The sequence below is a fragment of the Danio rerio genome, chromosome 7 (genome assembly GCF_052040795.2).
Source record: "Danio rerio strain M-AB ecotype USA chromosome 7, GRCz13ab, whole genome shotgun sequence".
NCBI classification, from domain to species: domain Eukaryota; kingdom Metazoa; phylum Chordata; class Actinopteri; order Cypriniformes; family Danionidae; genus Danio; species Danio rerio.
Window position 1 is genome coordinate 30,511,637 of NC_141027.1, and position 23,969 is coordinate 30,535,605.

The 23,969-nt window shown below is 35.8% G+C and overlaps 1 protein-coding gene and 1 long non-coding RNA gene across 4 annotated transcripts in view; one reads left to right on the plus strand and one right to left on the minus strand.

Annotated features, from left to right (window-relative positions):
* The window catches only part of mindy2 (MINDY lysine 48 deubiquitinase 2), a 45,471-nt gene that overhangs the window by 3,514 nt on the left and 17,988 nt on the right, over positions 1-23,969 (plus strand). For both annotated transcript variants that reach the window (NM_001004517.2, XM_087259828.1), the window contains exons 2-5: positions 1,168-1,225; positions 15,680-15,744; positions 21,754-21,912; positions 22,564-22,666. In NM_001004517.2, the coding sequence (NP_001004517.1) occupies positions 1,168-1,225; positions 15,680-15,744; positions 21,754-21,912; positions 22,564-22,666 (385 nt within the window). The remainder of the gene's footprint in view (positions 1-1,167; positions 1,226-15,679; positions 15,745-21,753; positions 21,913-22,563; positions 22,667-23,969) is intronic.
* Positions 1,257-23,969, minus strand: part of LOC141375382 (uncharacterized) — a 39,324-nt gene continuing 16,611 nt past the window's right edge. For both annotated transcript variants that reach the window (XR_015495774.1, XR_015495773.1), the window contains 2 exons: positions 2,367-3,746; positions 1,257-2,293 (listed from right to left, as the gene is read on the minus strand). This is a non-coding gene — a long non-coding RNA (uncharacterized LOC141375382). The remainder of the gene's footprint in view (positions 2,294-2,366; positions 3,747-23,969) is intronic.

Sequence of the window (23,969 nt, forward strand, 5' to 3'; positions counted from 1 at the left end):
AAAAAATTAAAATGAATCAAAAACAATGCATCAAAGGTAATATTGTTTCACATGTCCAGGACTTTGAAAAAAGCTAAAAAAAAAAATCCAGTCCACGATACCTGTTTATAGTAAAAATACAACATTTTTTGTGTGAAACCAGTGACATTATTTATGAATTTGGCAATTAAAGAGTTAAAATCCTGTAATTTTCTTAACAATTTAGTAGTTTTGATCAAGACTGATAGATTTATGCCAAGCGAAATTGAAAAAAAAAATCTATCTGATGCATTTTTACAGCAGTTTTATCCCAAACATAACAAAAAGGCTAATAAATTTGCCCAGAGTGTATTGTTAAATTTTGTTTATAATTCAAAGCATTTTCTCAAAATACGTGTCAAAATAAGATTTGACAACAAAAATCATTCTGCTAGCTGAAACACAGAAAAGGATATGGCCAAATAAAGACACAAAATCACCTCAGAGTGGATGAAAACATCCCCAACAGCACATTAGGGTTAATCATTGCTTTTTTTAATGCAAATCTGTAGCCAATAAAAGAAGCAAACAAAAGAAATTTGCAGAGATGAAACATGCTTTTTAAAATAAATAAATTATTTTATTATTATAAAAATGTGTTTAATAATAATGTTTTGCGCAAAATTAGTGATCATTTTGTGTTTTTATTTTCAGATTATTTCTCTCCTCCAGATTTTTAAACAGCATCCACTTTGTTGTGAATTTTAGATGCATAACAGTATTTTTGTTTGGTCCTAAACAGTCATTTTACAGACACCAATAACTTCTGGCTTTCAGCCCTGGACTCATTTGCATTATAAAGATGACATTTAATTATTGGCTATGACAGTGAGTTGGCAGGCACATGAGGCGCTATTTCAGTGCTCAGTCTTTCATCTTGAAAAAAAGAGGCACTATGTTTTTCAGCTTTAAAAGCCACTGGCATCTTCTGGAGATGATAGCCACATTCATGCTGTTTTTAAGATGTTTTTTCTTAGTCTTTCTCTTCTCGTAGTGCATTTTAGCTGATACAGCAGCTCATATACACAGCCTTATGTGTAAGTCTGTTATATAACATCATTTTCCAAGGAAAAGATGTCTCATATATGGCCATGTGCCGTTTGTCATTTAACCTGGTTTTAAAACAATTTCTCTCTGTTTCTGACACAGGTTAAGCTGCCACCAATGATGGAAATGATAACGGCAGAGCAGCTGATGGAATATCTGGGTGAGCATTTCATTTGCATCACAATTGTGGATTTTCTTGACATGGTTTTGTTGAAGTGACACAGAATCTGTGCGCTTGAGGGATCTGTAGAAGATGGTCGATGTTTCAAGTCATATTTAATTTGAAGAGCCAATAAAGAAAAGTTGCCGACATGAATATATGGGCTGACAGCACAATTATGGGAAAGTTATGCTTGAGTGTTTCTGGCTACTTCTGCCTGCAGCTTCATGTCACTAATTGCTAGTTCGTTCCCAAAAATAAAATGTAAATTTATCCACTTAGGACACCAAATTACAGTAAGAACTATGCAAAAGCTAGTCATGTCATCCTAATTATAGGATTGTGTAGTGTAATTTCAGCATATACTCTCTGCTAGGCATGCGCTTCAACATGAAAATCTGAGCTTTTCTATGGCTTCAAGAGGTCACATCTACTTTCCATCTGATATTAAGACATATTTTTGGCAGTCTAGTCTCAAGTGGACAATGCTAATTACAGGTGTAAACAGTGGATGAATCATTTTGAGCTTGTCAGCTGTTAACCACCTCCAGAGGTTGTCAAAAACAGATCTGACCAGATTGCTTTTGTAGAGTAGACACTCCTGTGGTGAGATGCATTCAAACGGGCACACAATAACCCTTAAAATCTGCCTACTTGACTTGTCTGAATCTTACATGGCAAGGGATGTGCTAAGCATTCTAGCCAGACAGATTTTAAACTTTGTATGAAAAATCAAGTGAAAACCAATGCAATCTAATCAGTCCTGATTCTAAAGGCTGAGATACAAAGCTGACAGTGTCTGGCAGGCTAGTTTGCTTGCTGTTTTCCACACATCACCTCCTGTTGGGCTCACGTCGAAGGAAGTTTGCCTGATTTACCATGTAGAATTGGTGTCAGCCATTGGTGAATGAGAGCAATCTGATTGGCTGTTCAACCACGAATCAGAGCGCAAAAACAAAAAAAAAAAGTGACACATTGTTATTTTGCTTAAATGTTTGAAAACTATATGAATTACCATACTATCAGACATAATTGCACAAGGGAATTCCTCTTTGATGAGCATAAGTACTGTGAAAATGGAACGTAAAGCAGCTTTGTTTACAGTTTGTGTGTGTGCAGCACTAGTACCCGATATGATCACCTGCTGGTGTGGAAAGACAGAACATACATTCTTGTCTCTGAGTGCTGTTAGCCATATGTTGATGTTGGGTTAACCCACATCGTTTTGTGCTGTCTGAGGAAAACCTTCAATTTTCAATTGCATGCACAGTGTTAGCTTGAAAGATTAGAAAAGGCTCATAAATACACCTACCCAGACACCCTTCCCTAATGCTGAAAGTGGTCAAAAGTGAACACAAAAGACATTAAAATATTTCCTTCATCTTTTCTGAACAACCAAAACACTTTTTAAAAGCATAGTTCACTCAAAAATGAAAATTTCGTCATCATTTGCTTTTCCTTGACTTGTTCCAAACCAATGTGAGTGTTTTTTTGTTTTGTTGAACACAACATAAGATTTAGTAAAGAATGTTGGAAACCCACAACCATTGATATGCCTAGTACTATACTATAGAATTCAGTGGATACATGTTTCCAATATTCTTCACCTTATCTTATTTTGAAAAAAAAAAAGTCAAATGGGTTTGGAACAATTCAAGGGTGAGCAAATCATGACAGAAATTCCATTTTTAGGGAGAACTATTAATTTAGGGCGTACTCGCACAATGCTATCCGAACCGTGCCCAGGCCCATTTCGCGGATGATTTAAGAATTGTGAGTGCTCTGAATCTGGCTCAGGTGCGGTTCACCTGGCCGCCCCTGGCCCGGTTGGAAGAGGTGGGCCAGAGCACGGTTACTTGGGCTTTGGTGCTGTACGCTTGCGTGTGAGTGCAAACCGCGCCTAAGCCTGAAACTGAAAGCGAGACATGACTTTTAAAGGACTGTTTCATAAGGATTAAATTATCACTCTTACTGTTAAATGAACGCAAAACGTTGTAGTTTATTAAAGACGCTAACCCCTCACTGCACGACAGCTGCACCTTCAGGAAACCTCCTAATTCCTGCAACACGAGGACTTTATGATTGTTTATGAGCGTCAAAAGTGGCTGATCTGTTCGGCAAAATATTTGACTGTGTGCCACTGCATGACTTAAATGATAAACCTAAAGAAACCTCCACTGTGCTGAGCGAGAGCACTTCTGAACAGCGCAGCATCGTAAGCGTGCCCAGTCCCAAATGTAATGTGAGTGCGGGCCGTCGAAGGAGACTGGAGGGGGGACAAGCGTGCTTTGGCCCGGTTCAAGGCAACTGGACATAGTGTGAGTACGCCCTTAATATTAGTTAAAAGTAGGACCTAAATCAAATGAGACTGTGTTGTGAGTTCAATAAACATCAGAGAAGCAGAAAATGTGATATGTCTTTAGGTGCTGATGGACAGCACCAGATCAGGGAAATACCCAGGGGCTTGTCCTCTTGTAACGTCACACAATCCAGATTCCTATTTCCAATGTGGCATGTTGACCTGGAACACAGAAGTGTTGCATTACTGCAGTGAAACACTTGCCTCACTTTCTCACACTGCTTTCAAAACAGTTGACTTTTTTATACTCATCTGTCTGTAGTACTGAATAAATATCATTGATGGAATTCATTCAAAAAGTACTGTACTTCATATAAAGAAAGTATGCCAGTCAGATGTTTATAAAACAAACCTTGTGACTGAAATTGTTTGATCAGATCTGAATGTTGTAAAACCCTACGATGACTGTTTAACTGTAAGCAGTTTTTTTATTTTGACTCGCACACTCCAGTAATGCCAAGTATGAAATGAAGATAGATATCAGCTGTGGAGGTGTTGTTCAGAGGTCCAATGGTTTCTTTTAACACTCCTTGAAGACCTTTAAAAGTGCATTTAGTCATTTAGCAGATGCTTTTATCTAAAGTGGAACATCATTGACAACAGTGCATCAAATGTGTAATCTTTGCTGAATTCACATACTGGAATCTTTCTAGTAACTATATAGACTTTGTGATCTTTGCAAGCTTGCGCCTTGTTCACCCCCTCATCAAGTGCAGTGGTTGTGACCGCAGAGGATGTGGTATCGAGATGTCATTCCTTACATGGGTGTGGTCACTATGGTGAATATATTTCAGGTTTAAAACTTGACTAACTTTTGCATGCATGGCATTCATCCACTTCGATTAGCGATTATCAATCTGCTCTGTTTGTATGGCAGATGATGTAGCTAAATATATTATATATTAATATAATTTTAACTTAAAAATTGTTGAAATGCTAAAAAAATAATAATAATTCTCTGCGATTTGTGGAAAATATTTAATTGCATTTTTTAACAGATATTGCGATTTCAATTTGATTTGCAGTTTAATTTTGTAGTCTAACTTCAGTTCAATATTCTGTATTATAGCTTCCAACTGCTAAAATGCAGTGAGTGTTTGTTAAAGGAACTGAAAAGATATTAACTTACTCCAATATTTATAAATATTCAGAAATTAAACACAAATTTTTCTCTACAACAATTTTCTGTCTAGTAAGACACACAGGATAATGTGTGTAACAAGATAAAACATATTTTTTTCATCATCTTAGGTCTTTTGAAGCATCGAAAAAATATTCTTGAACATTTTTTAATGTTCTGCAGTGTTGTAATTCTGTGAGTCTGTCTGTGAGTGTAAACACAAAGTTGATTATTACAAGAACCTCACAAGGATGGCAAGGAGCATCATTTCGAACCCTAATCATGTTTTGAATCATGAATTTATACCATTAAAGTTTAACTGTCAATTTAAAGTCACATATTTCTAATAAAGTGAAATTAAAAAAGTCATTTGTACATGCAGGCTGTCTTGGAGCTAAATAAGGTGCGTGTAAAATCAATTATACAGTTAAAGTCAAAATGATTAGCCCTCCTCAATTATTAAAAAAATTAAACTAATTTTTTTAAAAAATTAAAAACTGATTTTTTTAAAAAATTAAAAACTGATAGATGAAATAAAACAAATAAGACTTTCTCCAGAAGAAAAAATATTATCAGACATACTTTGAAAATTCTTGCTCTGTTAAACAAACAAAAATTTATATATATATATATATATATATATATATATATATATATATATATATATATATATATATATATATATATATATTTGTTGTATGTCTTTGTTTCTTTGTAAGGAGTATTTATCATGCTGTTATGCAAGTAAAATTTCAGATGCAAGTCTGACAATAACATTTTGTTTTGTATTGTATTTTAATTATCCGTTTTGTTGTAATTTTTTAGCATTTTTATAATTGTTTTTTTGTGCAAATTATGTTTTTAATCAGTTAGTTTTAATCATAAAATGAGAATTATTTCTTTGCCATTTTGCTAAAATAAAAAGGTTTTTTATATATATTTTTTATTTGACGTTATGTTAAATAGAGAACTGAATAGATAACTAAACATTTACTATTATAGTATTAAACGTTACTATGACTTTGACAGATTTATTGTGTATAAAACAATTACATCCCAGCTCCATTTTTGAATGAACATGCAATAAGTCAGGAAAACATGATGTGCAATAAGGAAAAAGTGACAAGGGTACAACAGCCTCAGGTAGGAAACATAACCCACCACAGATAAGAGTGTGTGAGGTCTGCTTAGAAAACTTGATTACATTGAAAATGCTTGAGGCCAAACACACCCCATTCCCAGCTGTTTGTCCAGAGACCTCTCTGAAGCACTCCTCATATTGCTGAGCTGTTCATAAAGACACCCACAAATATGTTTTAAAGCCCGCCTGACATATAGGACACGAAAACCCCCTAGACACAAACTTGTGTCAGATGGAGAGTGTGCCAGCTGGACACTTTTTACATTTGCTGTTGATCATGTGACCTTCTGAATGTTTCTTTTAAGGTATTTCCATCACAACTCAGAGCGATGTCTGTTCAAAAAGAGCAATCTCACTTAAGCTCTATGAGACCATCCATAGTTAGCTACACGGGCATCTGTAAATTGCTTTTCTCTTCACTAGGTGCAGTAAGCTGTTTAACTCCATTAGACAGCATCTATCTCACTCTGCCTCTCTGCTGTACTTTACAGCACTGTTAGTGTTTCATTTCAAGGCAAAGTCAGTGGCCCATGAACAAACCCTGACAACTGCACAGTCTCATCTGATTTGATCAAGGTTCATTTCAGTTACTGTTCATTTACGGTGAAAATGCTGTAGTGTGTGTGCGCATAACCCTAGCAATTCTTTTACACTGATGGTTTAAAGTGATGCAAAGCAAAATTGATACATACATGCATGTAAATTGTCATATTACATTTGTGGAACACAAAAGGATAGTTTTTCCCTAAATTGGACCAGTCAGTATTTTTCATGCAATTCCTAGAGCAAGATAGAATATATTTACATGACAACAATGTGGCCAAAAAAGAAAAATCTTTCCCTTTAAAAAAAATTCACATTTACATGTAGTGCTGGGCGATTAATCGTAAAGTAATCCAAATCGACATTCAGAACCTATAATCGACCAAATTTTTTCCAGGACGATTTTTTTTCAATTACTTTCCTTACCGCATGTGGAGTCACGTTATCCCACTTTGTTAAAGGCTGATCTCATCTGATCTCTTGTCAAGTATGATGGACCCATTCTTGAGTCTTACTTTGCACTACATTGACTGAATGATTGGAAGCTGCGTAATTTCCATAATAAGCATAAAATAAGTGTAATAAACTCGTAATCAAGTTAAACATGTTTAATTAATCGAGATTTGGATTTTAGGCCAAATCGCCCCGCCCTATTTATGCGACAACACTGCAGTTGTTGGTTGATGTGTATTTGACTTTGTGTGTGATGTGAAGTAAGTCCACTCTTTGCTGAGTAAGTTTTAGCAGTCACTTGAGCAACACTACCATGTACTCCGCCATTGTTATGTTTGTTTGCGCTTGCCTTTAATTTACACCTCCCTAAACATGTACCATGCATGCGTATGACATCAGTTTTCAAAGCCTCTCATTTCTGGGTGTTTCCTGGGACACAACAAAAATCAGTTTTCAGTCACAATAACTCTGTTGTCGTGTAAATGAAGAGGCAAAACTGTACAGTTTTTGGCTGAAAACATTGTGTAAAGGCTTGCCAGCAAAAATGCAGCAAGTGTCCTACATTTTTATGACGGCTTACTTGAGTGTCATCTTCCAAAGATATCTGAAGACTGATTATTGTAAATTACCTCGTTCATTCGTTATAGTAAAAGCTTGAGTTTTTATTTCATTATATTTTTCAGTTTGATTTAAAGTGTTATCAAAACTTTGATAATACATTTTTGGTATTTTTTTTTAAAGACTATTCAAAGTCCTAATTGGTTCAGTGGATTGGCAGTTAGTAAGTACACACTTTGAGTAAAATTTTCAGTGTCATTTTCTTACAGCTCTAAAATAGATTTTTCTTAGGTTTTTTTTTAGAGACATGTTAGCAGTAGTTTCTAAAATAAAACACAAGTGGATATTTTATTTAAAGTATTTGCATTAGCAAATTAACCTTTAATATCTTTTAAGCTGTATTATAATACCTTTTAGGCTAAATAGTAGGGCTGCACAATATAAAATAAAATACACATTGGGATATTATTTTTATTCTGCAATTATACATTGCGATATGAATACAATTTCAATGGATAAGTTGAATAAATGTTTGTAAAGAATATATAATTATAATTTGATTGGGAAAATTATGTAGGGGAGTGAATAAAATATAATAAAATAAATCTACAAGCATAGATAAATAATATAAAGAAAAATATGCTAATTAATTATACAGCATTTTATTGTTTTTCGAAGAGTAAAACTCCGTTTAATTTTACAGTAATAGAATAATCAAATGTAAAAATAATACTGCATAGTATTCCTTTTATAAACTATTCAATAAAATTAATCGTTATTAATTTTTCAGTTGCAAATGGTATATTTTCTTATGCCTGAATGCTTTTAAAACCCTCACACAGTCACACGCCTCAAAAAACACTTGAAAAATGAAAAATTATAATTGCGAATGATCACATTGTGATATCAATGCTGAAACAATATATTGTGCAGCCCTACTAAAAAGGCTCTTCTCCTTGCCAGCAAAAAAAAAGATTGTTTTTTCCAATAAAGATTAAGTAATTTTACAAGAAAACTAAATTTCAGTCTTCATTTTGTTTCAGACATCCAACTTTAATTATTAATACAGTGTTATTTGGTGTTTCTTTGTATCTGAAATTTTATAGCAGTGTTTGAGTAAAAATTGTTTTTACAACAAATTTTTCTTAGTAAGAATGAAAAAGTGCAGCCACTACAGTTTTCTTTGGCGACATGCACATTGTAAAGTTTCAGCAGAGGCATTACCCTTAATGATTATTTTGTATGCGTACAAACCCTGATGCACTCCCAAAATTGAGCTGATTAACATGGGGGTAATAGCAAGTGTTGCCATATCCATTTATTTTGAACAATGCTTATTAAGCATCTTCGTGCTTAAAGGCACAGTACGTAATTTTTGCCATTAGGTAAAATTTTCACAACAAACGTTGGCATAGTTTGAGGATGCCGTGACTGAGGTTGTAATTATGGGAGTTGCCATCTTCCTTAGTCCTAGTATAAAATCTAGTCCTGTAGAAATCATGTTGAAGGAGCTTAAGTATTCAAAACGGATTATCATAGTCATATAAAGGCAGATTAAGGTGGAAATCTGTTAAAGCGAAAGCATTTGTTATTGAGAGATGAGTGGAAGTAGATGAGTACAGGTTGTGATACTTTGACTTGGTCTTTTTCAACAATAAAGAGTTTAGCTTAAGTTTAATATGGAGTTGCAGGATCTTGCAACTCTACAAGAGTCAAAATGTACCATGTTCACTGTGAATTTTCACAAAGATCATTTATAAACACAGTTGTCACAACTTGAACTTTTCAGTAGTTAAGTTAGGATGATGTAAGCAGTTTCTGAACTCTTAGGATTAAGCAGTAAAAGCTCAATAGACAACCAAATGTCACTGCATTGTGAAATCATAATAAATGAAATCATAACGAAAATAAATCATACATATTTGAAGCAAAGGTTTAAAACAACGACAGAATCCTTATTTTTGGCTGAACTATTCCCTCACAGCTTGATATAATTAAGTGAACGAGAGCAGAAAATAAATGTGCGTCTTTTTCATTTTCATAATGAGCTCTAATTAGAAGAGTAGAGGCCCAATATGGGAGAGATGGAGAGGTTGACTGAGAAAGAGATCAACTGGTGAGGAACTGAGAGATGAAGAGGCGGCAGTTGGAACCGAGGGCTTTTTTTGCTGAGCAGAAATAAGTTAAAGTGGCCCAAACAAACCTGCCTGTGCTGGGCTGCATTCCTGGCACTGATCAGAGGAAGCGGGAGTCTGAAAGAGTGGGCTGAAAATAAAAACAGCCGAGCTTCACGCTTCTTTCTCACACATTCATGCTTTGTCAGAGCAGAAACATCTAGGCTTCCTCTGGCATTTTGAACTGGTTTGTTTTGAACCATGGCAGGTGCGATCACATATTTCAGTGTTGCTGAATTATTGATACAATGACTAGTCTGTGAAAGATAACAGATATGATGGAATCAGTATATCTGTAACCAAGTAGATTATTACTGTGATTTGACCGTGCTTTAATGGTCAGTTCAGCCTGGCAGACCTCCTGTACCTAGAGCTGTGTGTGTGTTCAGAATGTTAAGGAGACGGATGACAGGTGCTCTGGTATTAGAGCAAAACCCAGGGTCAGTTCCTCTCATGTCTGCCAGCATGCCAGAAGCCACGGCTGCCCCCTGTCTCTTCTCCGGACCCCATCACAGGTCTGCAGGAGAGTTTGTTCGGACAAGATGGTAAAAGGAGGACAATGATAAACTTGCATAGAGGTCAAACGAAATGTGAATTCTGAAGTATTTGTTTTGAGGGGGCTACATGATTTAGGGAACAATTTATTGATTTTCAAAATGAAAGTTGAAGCCTTTGGGAGTCATAGCTGTTTTAGTTTTATAACTATTAATTGTGAAGCTCCTTGAGAGTCACTTGCATTTCTAGATAACAGCAGAAAGAAATGAAAATACTCTTCTTTTTATGGTGGTGAAACTGTAAATGATCTATTATTATTTCTGTGTGCTGAACAAAACCTGCTTTTATTGAATGAAGGAATTAAAAAGTATCTGCCATTTTGCCTTTCTAAACAGACCTTTAGATTTTTTGAATGTTTATGTTCTCCAGACTAACTGCAGCAACGGACACTTTAGTGAGTCTTTTCAGATCTGTGTGTTGCACCGTTGGTGTCTGTTACCATTGGCCAGCACTTGTTTTCGCTGACTAAAGTGAACCGGGTGGGTCAGTGTTTATCATGTTGTGAGATATCTGAGATGTGATGTACTATAATGTGATTATCGCCTGCACTGAAAAATATGATTCATTGGATTTACTAAATTTTTTTAAGGTAACAGTAGGGATGTGAACCTACTCTGGTCGATTACGATTATCATGTCATCGATTTGGTCCAATTCAAAACCTTGGTGCAATGACTATGCTTTCCATCTAATATGATACTTTTTTCTTCACAACACAAGAATTCTTGAATGAAAGTTTTTAAATATGTTTATATTTTACAGTATATTATTTGTACTACAATTTTGTTCTTTAATAAAAGCAGTCAGATATATGAACTGCACCTTTAATTTTACCTGCTCAAAGAAAACACTCTTTTTGAATGTTTCAATTAAAATTCAAAGTTAATCATAGAAAACAACATTAGTGTTTATAGCAAATAAACAAATGTAAATAATACTCCACTTGCTATTTAAGTGTTGTCGAGCATGCTCTTACATCCCTATGATTGGTCATTGTGTTCACATGCTCAACAGAAAGAGCTGCGATTAGCTCTAAAACTGTCAGTGCTGTTCACCGATGAGTAGCGCGGACACTGTATGCACGTAATAAAGTACACATTGCGCAACTATCACAGCTGATCGGTAATAGACGGATAGTCGTGGATAAAACTCGGTCTACTGACACACTACTGTCAGAATCCACAAGTGTCACTTTAATAGCGATAGAGGATAGGAAAAGTTTCCTTACAAACACACCAGCAGTTCAAAGGTCCAAAGTGAGAGAGACAGACAGACAAAGAGAGAGAGAGAGAAAGAGCCTTAATTTTCTTCCTAGCAGTGAAATAGTGCCTCCTGCTTCTGCTGTACTTCAGTGTCAGTAAAAGACTCTCCCACAAACACACGTGCAGTGAATTGTGTGCAGTTGTCTGCTTTTTAAGTAGTTGGAGCACTTTAAGTGCTCGCCTTCGCCTTGTTCGAATAGTATTCTACTCTGAAATATCATGCGAGATAAATGACATCAGTACATAATAACCGCGATGATCTATTAATGAACCGAGACTGAATTGTCCATGTCTGCATCGCGGTGCAGAAAATCGAAGAAACAAATAATTTTGACATCTCTAGGTAACAGGTTGCAAACAATTTATATAAGCTGAATTTAAGCAAACAAATAAAATGTTGTATTGTTCAACTTCATTTGTTTGTTTAAATTCAGCATATTGTTTGCAAGCAGTTTGCTTCAAGGTCCAATGAAATACAAAATTAGTTTTTTAAATGTTAGCATCAGTATTGTACAATTTTAGATATCTATAAACTAGTGTGCTCCAAAACAGTGAAAAACTTTGCGTTTAGAAGATATAAAACTGATATAAACTTGGTTAAATCATAACCAATCAAATGCTCTCTAGTATCTGACATGCCCTGCCTCCTTCAAGATGTTTCTCATTTGATTTCATTAATGCATTTGAGCTTAACCACTCTCACCGGTATAGCTGTGATAAAGCGCTATTGGCTGTTTTTTTTAAAGGGGAGGAGCTACAATATGTCCCACACTCTCTTCATGTTTTGGTTGAGATTACGTCAAACATAAAATAAAAATGCAGATTTCAAAGCTTCATTAGACTTTTAAAAAATGTAGTACATCCAATGAATCCATTTTTCAGTGTTTGTCTGATGTGCTGTTTTGAAGTTAAAATTTAGCCATTTCAATATCTAGGATTCTGCTTGAGGGCGAAAAGTTTGCCAAACTTGCCATATTTTACATTAGGTTCAAGTTGCTCTCTCTGACCAACAAAAAAGCTGCTTGTTTTGAAAGTGACTTCTCTGTGAACTGTGCTTCATACTTTGCTACACAATGGACAGTAGACCCTTTTGTTCTGAAATGTAAAAAAAAATTTAACTGAACTTTTAATGATAACCCCACAAATGTGGTTTGAGTTATCGTATGTTTACATGTTCTTCAAGTTGGATTTCAGTCTGACTGAAGCAATATTTAGTCTTTTTAAAATGTCACGTAGCAGCTGTACTCTAATTGAAATCAACTCCGTCTGGACTAACAGATCTACATAATGTGCCTGTAGCTCAGCTTCATCTGGCATACGTGCATGTTGTTTAGATTTAATTTGGCCTCTGTTTGAATTTTTAATTATTTAATTATTGTTAACTATTTAATTATTATTGAGGCACACATATTTGAACTGAAGGATGAAAACTGTAACTGAATGACACAAAAACCCTTGGCTAGTTTGACAGTCTCACCGGCTGATCCACAAAAAGAGAAAAGCTCCAGTCCCCTGTCTTGCACATTATTGGCCTACTTTGATGCTAAAGCTGAAAATACTTTTAATCAAATGTTTTTTTTTTTTTTTCGGTGCTGCTAAGTAAAATACAGTTTGGGTATAATGAAGATGAATGACTGTCTAAACTGAAAGTAGAAATTTTACATTAAAACCAAATTTGCTGTTTTGATGAGATATAATGTTAATCTGTGCCTTTGGTTATAGTTGATGGGCATTTATCGCAATTGATGTCGGTATTCTGATCCTGTCTATGCACAAAGCAATTTGAGAGTCACATTTGTTAGTGAACAGCATGTTTACGGAGCCAAAGTGAAACTGTGAAACTAAAGCTGCTAAAAGTTATAATTGTCTTTTTTGAGCGAGTGAGCTATGAGACGTCTCTGACTTAAATCAAGAATTAAATCAAAAAGCTGTTTTAAAAACTGTTTGGTAACAACCCATTCCGTTACATTTACACATTAGCATGCTTTTAAATGCTATATTGCTTATATAAAACAGTTGAGATTTTTGTGGAATTGTTTAAGTATTGGTTTGATTTGCTTTTAGCAGGGCTAGATTTTAGTTTTGTTGTTAATTACAAAATAAATAGTTTTTAATTAAATAAAAAAGAAAAGTTTAAAATTTTAATATTTCCTAAAATTACTTGGAGAAAAAAAGAGCCCCTGTCTTGTGTATTAAATCAAATCACTTCAGTTATCACATTATCAGCAGCATGTACACTATGATGACTAAAAAAACTCAACCAGTGCAAAATACGACAACATGCTCCCAAAAACAAAACAATATACTGGCTTAGAGCTGCAGACTATATTGTTTTAACATCGAAATCACAATCTGTGTATACACAGTCAAATCACAGTATTTGTAATGTTGTGTTGGGAATATAGTTGACCAAGAGACAGTGTTCAGATGAGATTTGGAGAGACACTGGAGAGATTAACCATAATGGAGTGAAAGTTTATCATTTTCTTGTGTGGTTAAGACCCATGGCAGTGTGAGAGTTTTAAACATTCAGGCACAAGAAACTGTACAATGAAAGATGAGTTTTATTAAAGTTATTTACATGCGATGTAAAACCCAATAGTCAACTTTATCAAATGAAATAAGTGTTGTTAACTCCAAATTGACTGAAAGTTAATTCTACTCATTTGAAAAGAGTTTTAAACTCAGTGTTGAAGGTAATGAGTTCATTAAATACCTCAACTTTAATGGAGTAAGTTCACAGTACTTGTATAGATTAGTTTTTTTTACTCAAATGGTTTGTTGTAATCGGTTTCCTCAAAACGTTTGAGTTGCCTCAATTTATTGGGTTTTACAGTACTCAGTTGGTTTGAGTTCTTTTCATTTATTGGATTTTACTGTGCTTAAATTGCTTCATTTACTCAAATAGATTAAGTTCACAGTACTCATTAGGATTAGTTTTTGAACTTAAATGGTTTGTTGCAATCAGTTTCCTCAAATGGTTTGAGTTACCTGAACTTTTTGGGTTTTACAGTTATGAAGACTATGCAGTTTTATTTTACATTTGAGTATTTAATATCTGTATCTGAATACTGTTTGATACCTGAAAAAAAAAAGTTTCCTTTGTTTCCCTTTTGTCTTTGCTCTATGGTATTTAATTTAAGCTTGTAATTTGTAATTTTATTTTAAGCATGATTCTCTCCCCTACATAATCATTATATTTCTTACATTTATATAGGCACTTTTTTAGGAACTCAAAGCTCTTTAGAGATGTTGGGAGGAATCTTCTTATCCACCACCAGTCTGAAGCATAAGTGGATTACGTGACAGCAGCCATATTGCATATTATATGAAGCCAGTTGTGATAAAAAGGGGATGGTTAGGAGGTCATTATCGATACAAGAGGCCATCGGGAAAATTTGGCCAGGATACCGGGGATACACCCCTACTTTTTTCAAAGGATATCCTGGTATTTTTAATTATCACAGGACCTCAGTTTAACACCTAATCTGAAAGATGGTGCTCACTGGATAGTATATAGTCCCCATCACTATACTGGGGCGTTAAGACCCACATAGACTACAGGTTGAGCGAGCCCTGCTGGCTTCACAAACACCTCTTCCAGCAACCTAGTTTTCCCATGTGGTCTCCCATCTAGTAAAGTCTAGATAGGATATAGCTGCAGATACGCACATCAGTATAGTTTTTGTGACACTGTATAACAATATTTAATGTTTTTACAGGTCTGTGATGGTTGGTTTTAGGGTTAGGGTAGGGGTAGACGTTAAAAAAATGCAATTTATTGGGTAATTTAATAAATAACTTATAATACTCTGTACAACTACTGTTTTTACATTACTATGACGGTTGGGTTTAGAGTTTAGGGTTAGGGTAGACGTTAATAAAATACAATTAATGGGAAATTTAATAAATAATATAGATAATTCTCATTAACTTCCGGCTGCAACTGATCTAGCAACAACCCTCCCATCCAGGTAATTTCCAGGCCCAGCCATGCTTTCAGTGCACAACCATGTGTAAGCTTCAAAGAGCTAGCTGCTGGTATAATCATACCAATCAATCTAATTTAATGAATGCTTTTCAAATAGGGCTCAAAATGGAAGTCATCAGGTAAAACTGTATTCACATCGCAACATATAGTAGAAAAAACTAAATATCGCAATGTAAGATTTTTCCAATAATTAGGAGAGTAAGCATGTAAGCATGTGTTTTTCATAAGAGCACTGTCTCTCAAATGATTTCCCTAACCCTCCCTTTCTTTTTCTTTCTTGCTTTTGCTCCTCTCAACAGGAGACTATATCCTTGAAGCCAAGCCAAAAGAGATCTCAGAGGCTCAGCGGTTGAACTACGAACAGGTAAAAGAAACCGCAGTGACTCACCGAATACAAGCCTGTGAAAAATAGCCAGTCTGTTTACATATCTCTCCATGTGTTCGTGTGATGGTGCAGTGCTAACACTGAGAAAAAGGTGAAAGGTGAGGCCCAAGGCTCTGACAGAGGAGAAGACACACGTAGAGACTCAAACAGACAGATATTTTTCTCACACTCTCGCATCTTTTCTCAAAACATCCATTTGTTCTCATAGACTTGGTCAGTAAACAGCCAGTTAGTCTCTGTGGGATTAAAGTGCCTTTAGGAAGCAAGCTGTGGTGGTCATCTTGATGAGCACCCATCCATCCCAGCAGGAAAAAGGGAATGTGAAAACCAAGAATCACCATTTGACTTGAAGGAATTGTGCGAACTGGTCCATACCAGACTGGATCCAGTTATTTATATAACAGCAGGACTGAATATCATCATTGTGTTGCATTGAGGAAGAGTATGAGCTGTGTGCTCTATGACGTTTCACATGTAAAGAGATGGGATCAAGAGAGCCCCTAATATTATGTGTATGAATGCTTGACCAGGGCATGTGGATTGTTGTTTTATGCCTTTTCTATTAGCATGTGTTTTGGGGTAGGGAAGCTCCGATTAGGATTTTTGCAGCCGATAGCCAGTACTGATTCCTTGCCATGTTGATCAGCCGATACAGAGTACCGATTCAAATGCTTCAAGCTTTACAATGCATTAAGCACATTTTCCCTCTAAACATGAACCTTAAGAAAAGATCTTGTCTTACCTAAGAGAATAAATGAAGGATGCTGCATATAATCTCTTAAACAAGTCTCTTATAACCGTTTAGGTGTTAACGTGTCATGGCCATAAGCAGCTTTACTGAAAATAATTCATTCATTCATTTGACTTTGGCTTAGTCTCTTATTTATCAGGCGGTTGCCACAGGAATGAACCACCAGAGAAAAAATATAACACAGATATAAAAATTGGTAATAAAAATACAAACACTGCAATTTGGAAACATTGCAAATGATGAAGAAGAATTCAACATGTCTCAATCAAGAAAAAGTTTGGAGCGTATATTTGATGCATAAGAAGTTAAAATGCACACCTATAAATCTAATACTTCTTTACTAAAAGAAAATAGGCCTATAAACTACAGTTTATTACCAGAAGTGTATTACAAGAAGTTATAGTATTAAAATATTCATCCTAAAAAAAATAATTTAAAAGTTTTTTTATCTAATAAATCTAACCAGCTTTCAGTGAACTTGCATTATTTTCAAAATCACAGAACTTTTCAGTTGTTATATGTAATAAGGCCTAAATACATGCAGGACCATTCAAATATTTTGCTCATCTTCAACTATTAACAGCAGATCTATCAATGAGAGAGAGGGAGATGTGCACTCATGATATCTTTACTGCTCTATTCATTTACCCTAAGAAATATAATGCTTAGACAATCACTGTGCCTCTTGGGATCTGTTCTCTTGCTCATTCACTTATCACCATGATTTCCGAGTATGTAAACTAATTTTGGGGGATCACAGAGCCAGTATGACTATGCAGGAGACTCGCAGAGCTTACAGGAGAGGTCATATTGGGGCGATCGCTCCGCTCTTCTTACAAAGCCTGAATAATATTAAACTCTAATAAAAATCTTTTTTTTTTTTTTAAATCATGTGACTGAAATTGTAGTATTGACATCCCGGGACTAAATTATAATTATGAAAATTGTAATAGTATTTCATATATTTCATTTTACATCAAATAAATTCTGCTTTGTGAGCTTAAAATACATTAAAGGTTGTTTGTTTATCCCAAAGATGGCAATTTAAATGTATTTTCCTGTTCTTTTTGTTTGGTTTTGAGGTTTTGTTGATTATTAATGGCTTTGGTTGGGCTGGGCGATTCGGCCTAAAATCAAAATCTCGATTAATTAAACATTTTAACTTTATTATGATTAATGAACAATTATTTGATTTGATTTTTTTTTCCACTGACATGTTTTGTAGAGTAAATCTGCTCACATTTTACAAGTGATAGATTTCTGAATAAAGAGTGCATTACACACCATCTACAATCTATGATTATTCATTGAACATCAACGTTGAACAACTCAAAATAAAACACACTTTACCTAAAGCTAAGTCACTTTTTTCTTATAAAAAAGTAAAAATAAATATCTTACACTTTTGGAAACAAAATAAACTATTTTCAATGTTTTCAAAAGTAGAAAATAAGCAGTATCTCTTCTAAATAAAATAACTACTCTAGTATATCCTGTTTATAATATTTTAAACAGTGCCTTTCTTGAAGCTTCTGTAAACAAAAAATTTAATGTAAACAATAATTTTTGTATTTTTGGTATAATAGAAAATATGCAGTCTTGAGGCATCTCTGGCGCAGCTTCCAATCATCGTCAATATAATGCAAACGTGCAATGTGTGGTCACATTTATCGAGAGGTTTGGGGGATGCGACCGCACGAAGGCTGCGCCGGGCCATACTCCTGCGTTCGATGCAAAAGTATAAATCAGCGGTAAAAAAGCGATAGGAAATGTAATTGAAAAAGTTGACCTGGAAAAATGTTATCGATTATAGGTTCTGAATGTCGATTTGAATTAATTGCTCAGCTTTTAGGATGCTTTGTGATAATATAAAATTGCTAATAGTTTCTGCATTAAACTATTGCTAATGTGCTACTTTTTAATTTGGCATTATAATCTATTAACTGTGAATTATCAGGCATCCAAGCGGTTCCAAGTGTGGTTTATTCTTGCACCTGAGCTTGGGGTTGTGAGGTTTAAGTTTTTCAGATTTTTTTTCAAGTGTGTGTTGTTGATTATTGGAGTAGGTTGAAGCTGTCTGGATATGTGCTCTTTGTATTTGCTCTTCCAGCTTGTCAGTATGAGACTATAATGAGTGTTAGCTTTGTACTTTTGTTTTGATCTAGTTCTGGCTTTTACAGTGTGGCTTATCTTAGAGATTTTTTTCTGAGACTGCTTCAAGTTTAACCGAGCTTCATTCATGCTTGAATAATGTGATGTCTCTACACTGTAGGTCAGCTGACTGTCTTCGGCCAGGCTCTGTGTATGTATGTTTGTGTGCTGACAGTCAGTGAAGGGCTTTTTTGGCAGTGAGAGACAGTGAGAGCGAGGCGCACACACACTCTCACACAAAACAGCTCCGGAAGAACTTTAATGGGCCTCTCTGCTCTCTGTGTGCCGATCCTACTGTTTAGCCTGTGCAAACAGTGCACAATAACATCACTCAGGTTTGACTGTGTTTATCAGCCGCTGTTCACTCTAATAGATGTTTTGATTGTATTAAAGCTTTTAAAGCCATCTCGGCGAGCATCGCTGGACTGGAGCACAAAGATAAAAGTGCTGGAGAAAGTGGGTCAGGGCAGTGGAGTGGTTCAGAAACACTGGCAGGGGCACTGGGACAGAGCCGGGCCACACACAGGCTGGGCGTGGGTGAAGGTTGGAAGCCGTGCCGGGCTCAGCAAGGCTGAATTGGAGCTGTGGGTGGATGGGTCTTGGCTGATCTGTCAGACCTCTAACGCTCATCCGACGCCATTGCCAGTTCTACATGCTCTCATCCACCCACTGGCCATCGGGTCAGCCTGTGCCACATTGATTCATCCTGGCCCATGTTCCAGGAGAGCCAGGAACTCATGACTCAGCGGTTCTCTGAAGGTATCTAGTGTTGTTTTGGTAACATCATACTTTAGTATCGAGCTGCAAGATGATGACCCATGTTATTCTGATCAGTGTCAAGGTGAGATGAAGGCTGCGCTCGTTTCAGTGTCAGGATATGTTTTGTCAGCTTTTGTCTTCTTTCCAGTGCTAAATTCAGTTTGGGTATAACAAAGATGAATGGCTGTCTAGAATGCAAGGTAATTTTTAGGTCAAACCTAAATTTGTTGTCTTGATGTTCTTCATGGGAATGATAGAACGTGTTTGAGAAGCAGCAGAAGCTGGCTGAAATTAGTTCAGAATAAAATCGTTAAAGATGTAAAGCATGAATCTTAATCTGTTGTTATTATTATTATAGCCAATGGGTAGTTATTGCGATTGACGTCAGTATTCTGTACTCTGGTTCTGTCTATGTACAAAACTATTTACACTAGTCACACTTGTTAGTAAATACCATGTAAACAAAGCCAAAGTGAAAATGAAAATAGGAGCTGCTAAAAGTTATAATTAGCTGTGTTTCCATCAAACAGTTTTTAATGCTTAAATTTTAGAAAAGCTTAATGGAAATGCCAAGATGTGCATAACATTTTAAAAATTCATTCATTAATTCATTTTATTTTCGCCTTAGTCTCTTTATTAATCCGGGGTTGCCACAATGGAATGAACCGCCAACTTATCCAGCACGTTTTTACGCAGCGGATGCCCTTCCAGCCGCAACCCATCTCTGGGAAACACACACACTCACACTCACACACACTCATACACTAAGGAATTTAGCCTACCCGATTCACCTGGACTGCATGTCTTTGGACTGTGGGGCAAACCAGAGCACCTGGAGGAAACCCACGCAAACGCAGGGAGAACATGCAAACTCCACACAGAAACGCCAACTGACCCAGCCGAGGCTTGAACCAGTGACCCAGCAACCTTCTTGCTGTGAGTCGACAGCACTACCTACTGCGCCACTGCGTCGCCACATTTTAAAAATTTTAAATTAAAATTTAAGTTTTTATTTAAAAAAGCATCTGCACAACTGAGAAGGATACTTTTTTTTCAGAAGATAAAATGTGCATAAACAAAGATGAAATCACATTGCTGAATAAATTATGCATAAAAAATTCATGTGTTTTTTTTTTTTAACAGATTGGGTAATAATAAAAATGGGCGTAATGGGATGGCATTAAAGGACAAACCAACAAACTGACCACAACGTAAAACACCATCCGCGTGACGTCACACTTAACAAGTAGATATCATGAACAAGTCACAGATAAAGCTTATAAACAGCCCATTCACTTATATCTATACATTAACATGATTTTAAATGCCATATTGCTTTCAAACCGATTCTGTTTAATTGTTTAGGTTTTTGTTTGGGATCATTAATAGCACAGCTAGATTTTAAAAACAGTTTTTAATTTAAGTAAAAGGATAAAAAAAAAAACTTTAAAAAAAACAAAACAGAATTGTTGCTAATCAATCAAATGCACTCATGGTTTGCTGAGATGTGAAATGTCAGAGAAGTTATATGCTGTCATTTGGCGATTGTCTGCATTGGTCAGTGTGGTGTAAGTTGGTGTGGTGTAAGTTGGCCTAAAGTAAAATCCAAAAACAGTTAAAATATACAAATTAACAAATAAAACACACCAGAGTTTGTCAAATTTAACAAAGCATGTCAAGTGTGAACACATCCTGAATTGAGTGAAAATGCAAGGAATTCCTCCGTAACAGCAGAAAATGTCCAGGGCAAAAATCTCTGACAGAACACCAAATATAATCTCAGTGGTGTCCAAGGTTTCATGAGGCATGATGTATAAAGCGGCTGTTATATGGTTGTGTTACGAGTGCTAATCCCAACAACTGTCCCCACGCTCATTTTGTGAGCTGTGACTGAACAGATGGTCATACTGTGAGTCTTTAAAAGCGAGAACCGCACACAGATTATTGTCATTACCATAAGGTCTGAAACGTAATATCAAGCACTGTGCACACACTGTTAGCTGGATAGCCATACAGTGGCTTGTGTTTGCGAGGCTGCAGCTGTGTTCTGTTCGAGTCTCAGTGGAGGGTCATTATGGTCAAAACTGAAAGACAGGAAGTAAATGAGGTGAACTCTAGGTTGTGGAGCTCTTTAGTCACTTGTCTAGAATTATGAGATTTTTCCTGCCCAGGGTACTAAAACAATTCATTGGGTGTGACATGTAAAAGTAATGTGTTGGATATTCACTATTCCCTCAGTGTTTTTGTATTTGCCTTATTAATTCTGTTGAACTCTCGCTCTCTCTCCCTCTCCATCTCCCTTTCTCTCTTCCTCTCTCTCTCTGTAGAATATGAGTGACGCTATGGCAGTACTGCACAAGCTGCAGACAGGTCTGGATGTAAACGTCAAGTTCACAGGTGTGCGGGTATTTGAATACACACCTGAGTGCATCGTATTTGACCTGCTGGATATCCCACTGTACCACGGATGGCTGGTTGACCCACAGGTTAGAAATCTAAGGCATTTGATGTCACCAGATGATGTCCTCATGAAATCAAAATCTTATCTTAAGAATATGTTAACTTTACTGTTATCTACAAGCTAGAATGCCCCAAAACTATGACAACATATCCATTTAGTTCTTGCTTTAATTTAAAGTTTGGTCTCTCACTTCTGCCAATGAGGATTGTCAATTATGATGACATCAGTTTGTACTTCAGCTTTTGATCTGGTTTTATTTTCAATCAAATGTTCTAGAATCTGAAGTGTCGCTTGCTGAAGTTTAGTTTGCAAGAGTGTCATGTGAACCATCGCAGTACACACAGGGTCTGCTCCTATTCCAGACAGATTACATCAGCACATGAAGTGTAATCAAAACTAATTTTGATTTTAAAAATAATTAATTAATTAATCTGATCACAGAGTTGCAATCAACAACAATGTATTCAGTTGGGTTTGTCAGTCAATGTTTTTATCACACAGTGTCATGAGTGTCGTGGCTCACAGTGCTGGCGAGCTAAAACAAGTGAATCTGTTAAAAAAAGCGTTACTCTGTTGCATTGATTTTGGTTTGTTTTGATTAAATTGACCTGTTTGAAAAGTTAAAATTGATGCTTTTATTTTGAACTGCATATTGTCTTTTTCACGCTGTGTCCAGATGGCTGATATAGTGAAGGCAGTGGGGAACTGCAGCTATAACCAGTTGGTGGAGAAGATAATCAGCTGTAAGCAGTCAGACAGCAGCGAGCTGGCCGGTGAAGGTGGGTTATTCACTCTTTTTATCTGCCTTCTCCTGCTTTTCCTTTCACACATTCATCAAGGCTTCTTTTTATACAAGTCAAGTACTTATCTGTAGCATACCAACTCTGGCTGAATGCCCTTAAACATAAAATGCACATTCTCTGAGCACTGCGAGTTCACTCTTTGCCAGGCTTTTGTGCATTTAGATGCATTCATGTCTCCGACACATTCCTCCATGTCCTGAATAGCGTTGCAACATGCAAATATCAACTTTCAGAGTGTGCCAGAGTCATTTAAGCACCCTCCATCTTTTCACAGTATGAACCTTCTTTCCCTCTCTCAGTGTTTGTGTCTATATATAGCTACATCTCCATCTTTTCTTGCTCTTTATTTAAGCTCCTATCAGAATGCACCTTGTCTTTTCTGTTGCTGTACTGAATCTGATTTATGCTTTTTCCTTTCTCACTGGCTGTCTCACTCTGTCGCTCATGTCAATGTCTGTTTGTCGGGATGTTTGCAATAAAGGTTTAGACTTGAGTGTTTTTAGATGATTAGTTCACCCAAATATGATTTTCCTTATTTATCCTCACAATATTCCACAATGACTTAAGCTACAGTCACACTAGTATTTGAGAACACTATTTCTTTGGTCGCAAAGGTTCTGATATGACATAACAGTTTTCTGCACCTAAACAAAAAATGAAATAAAAATATGCCAATACATAGACACTGTAATCCTGTTGATTTACAGTTTGCAAATTCTATCAATCTTCTATTGGTCACACAGTGTGGTGTGATGGGAATTTGCAAAGTTAAACAGGAATGCAGAGACATGCTAAAGAACTCCACGATTGTTTATGTTTCCAGTCTCTCTGATTGACATCCATGATCCAAATTAATAAAATTTGATTGGATGAAAAAGAAACTAACAACAAAAAAGAATTAAATCCTAAAATTAGACTGTACGACTCAACACACAACTTTCCAAGTTCTCTTCCAAGTCAAACTGTCTTATTTGCTGTTTAGTTATAGGTGTTGAATATGTATAATCTATAATAATGTTGTCATTTTAAAGTGCAAACTGACATTATCAAGTATATTACCCACAATAAAAACAACAACAAAATAAAAAAAACAAGCCTAAAATTCAAGATAGGAAAACAAGAAATATCTTAGAAAGCAAGAAGGTAATTTTCTTGATTATCAGTATATGAGGACAATTGCAACTGTTTTGATATAGCAGTTCAACAAACAAAAAGTCCATATAGTAGGCCTGCACAATTAATCGATTTTTGACTGAAATCAGGATTTGAAGGTGCAATT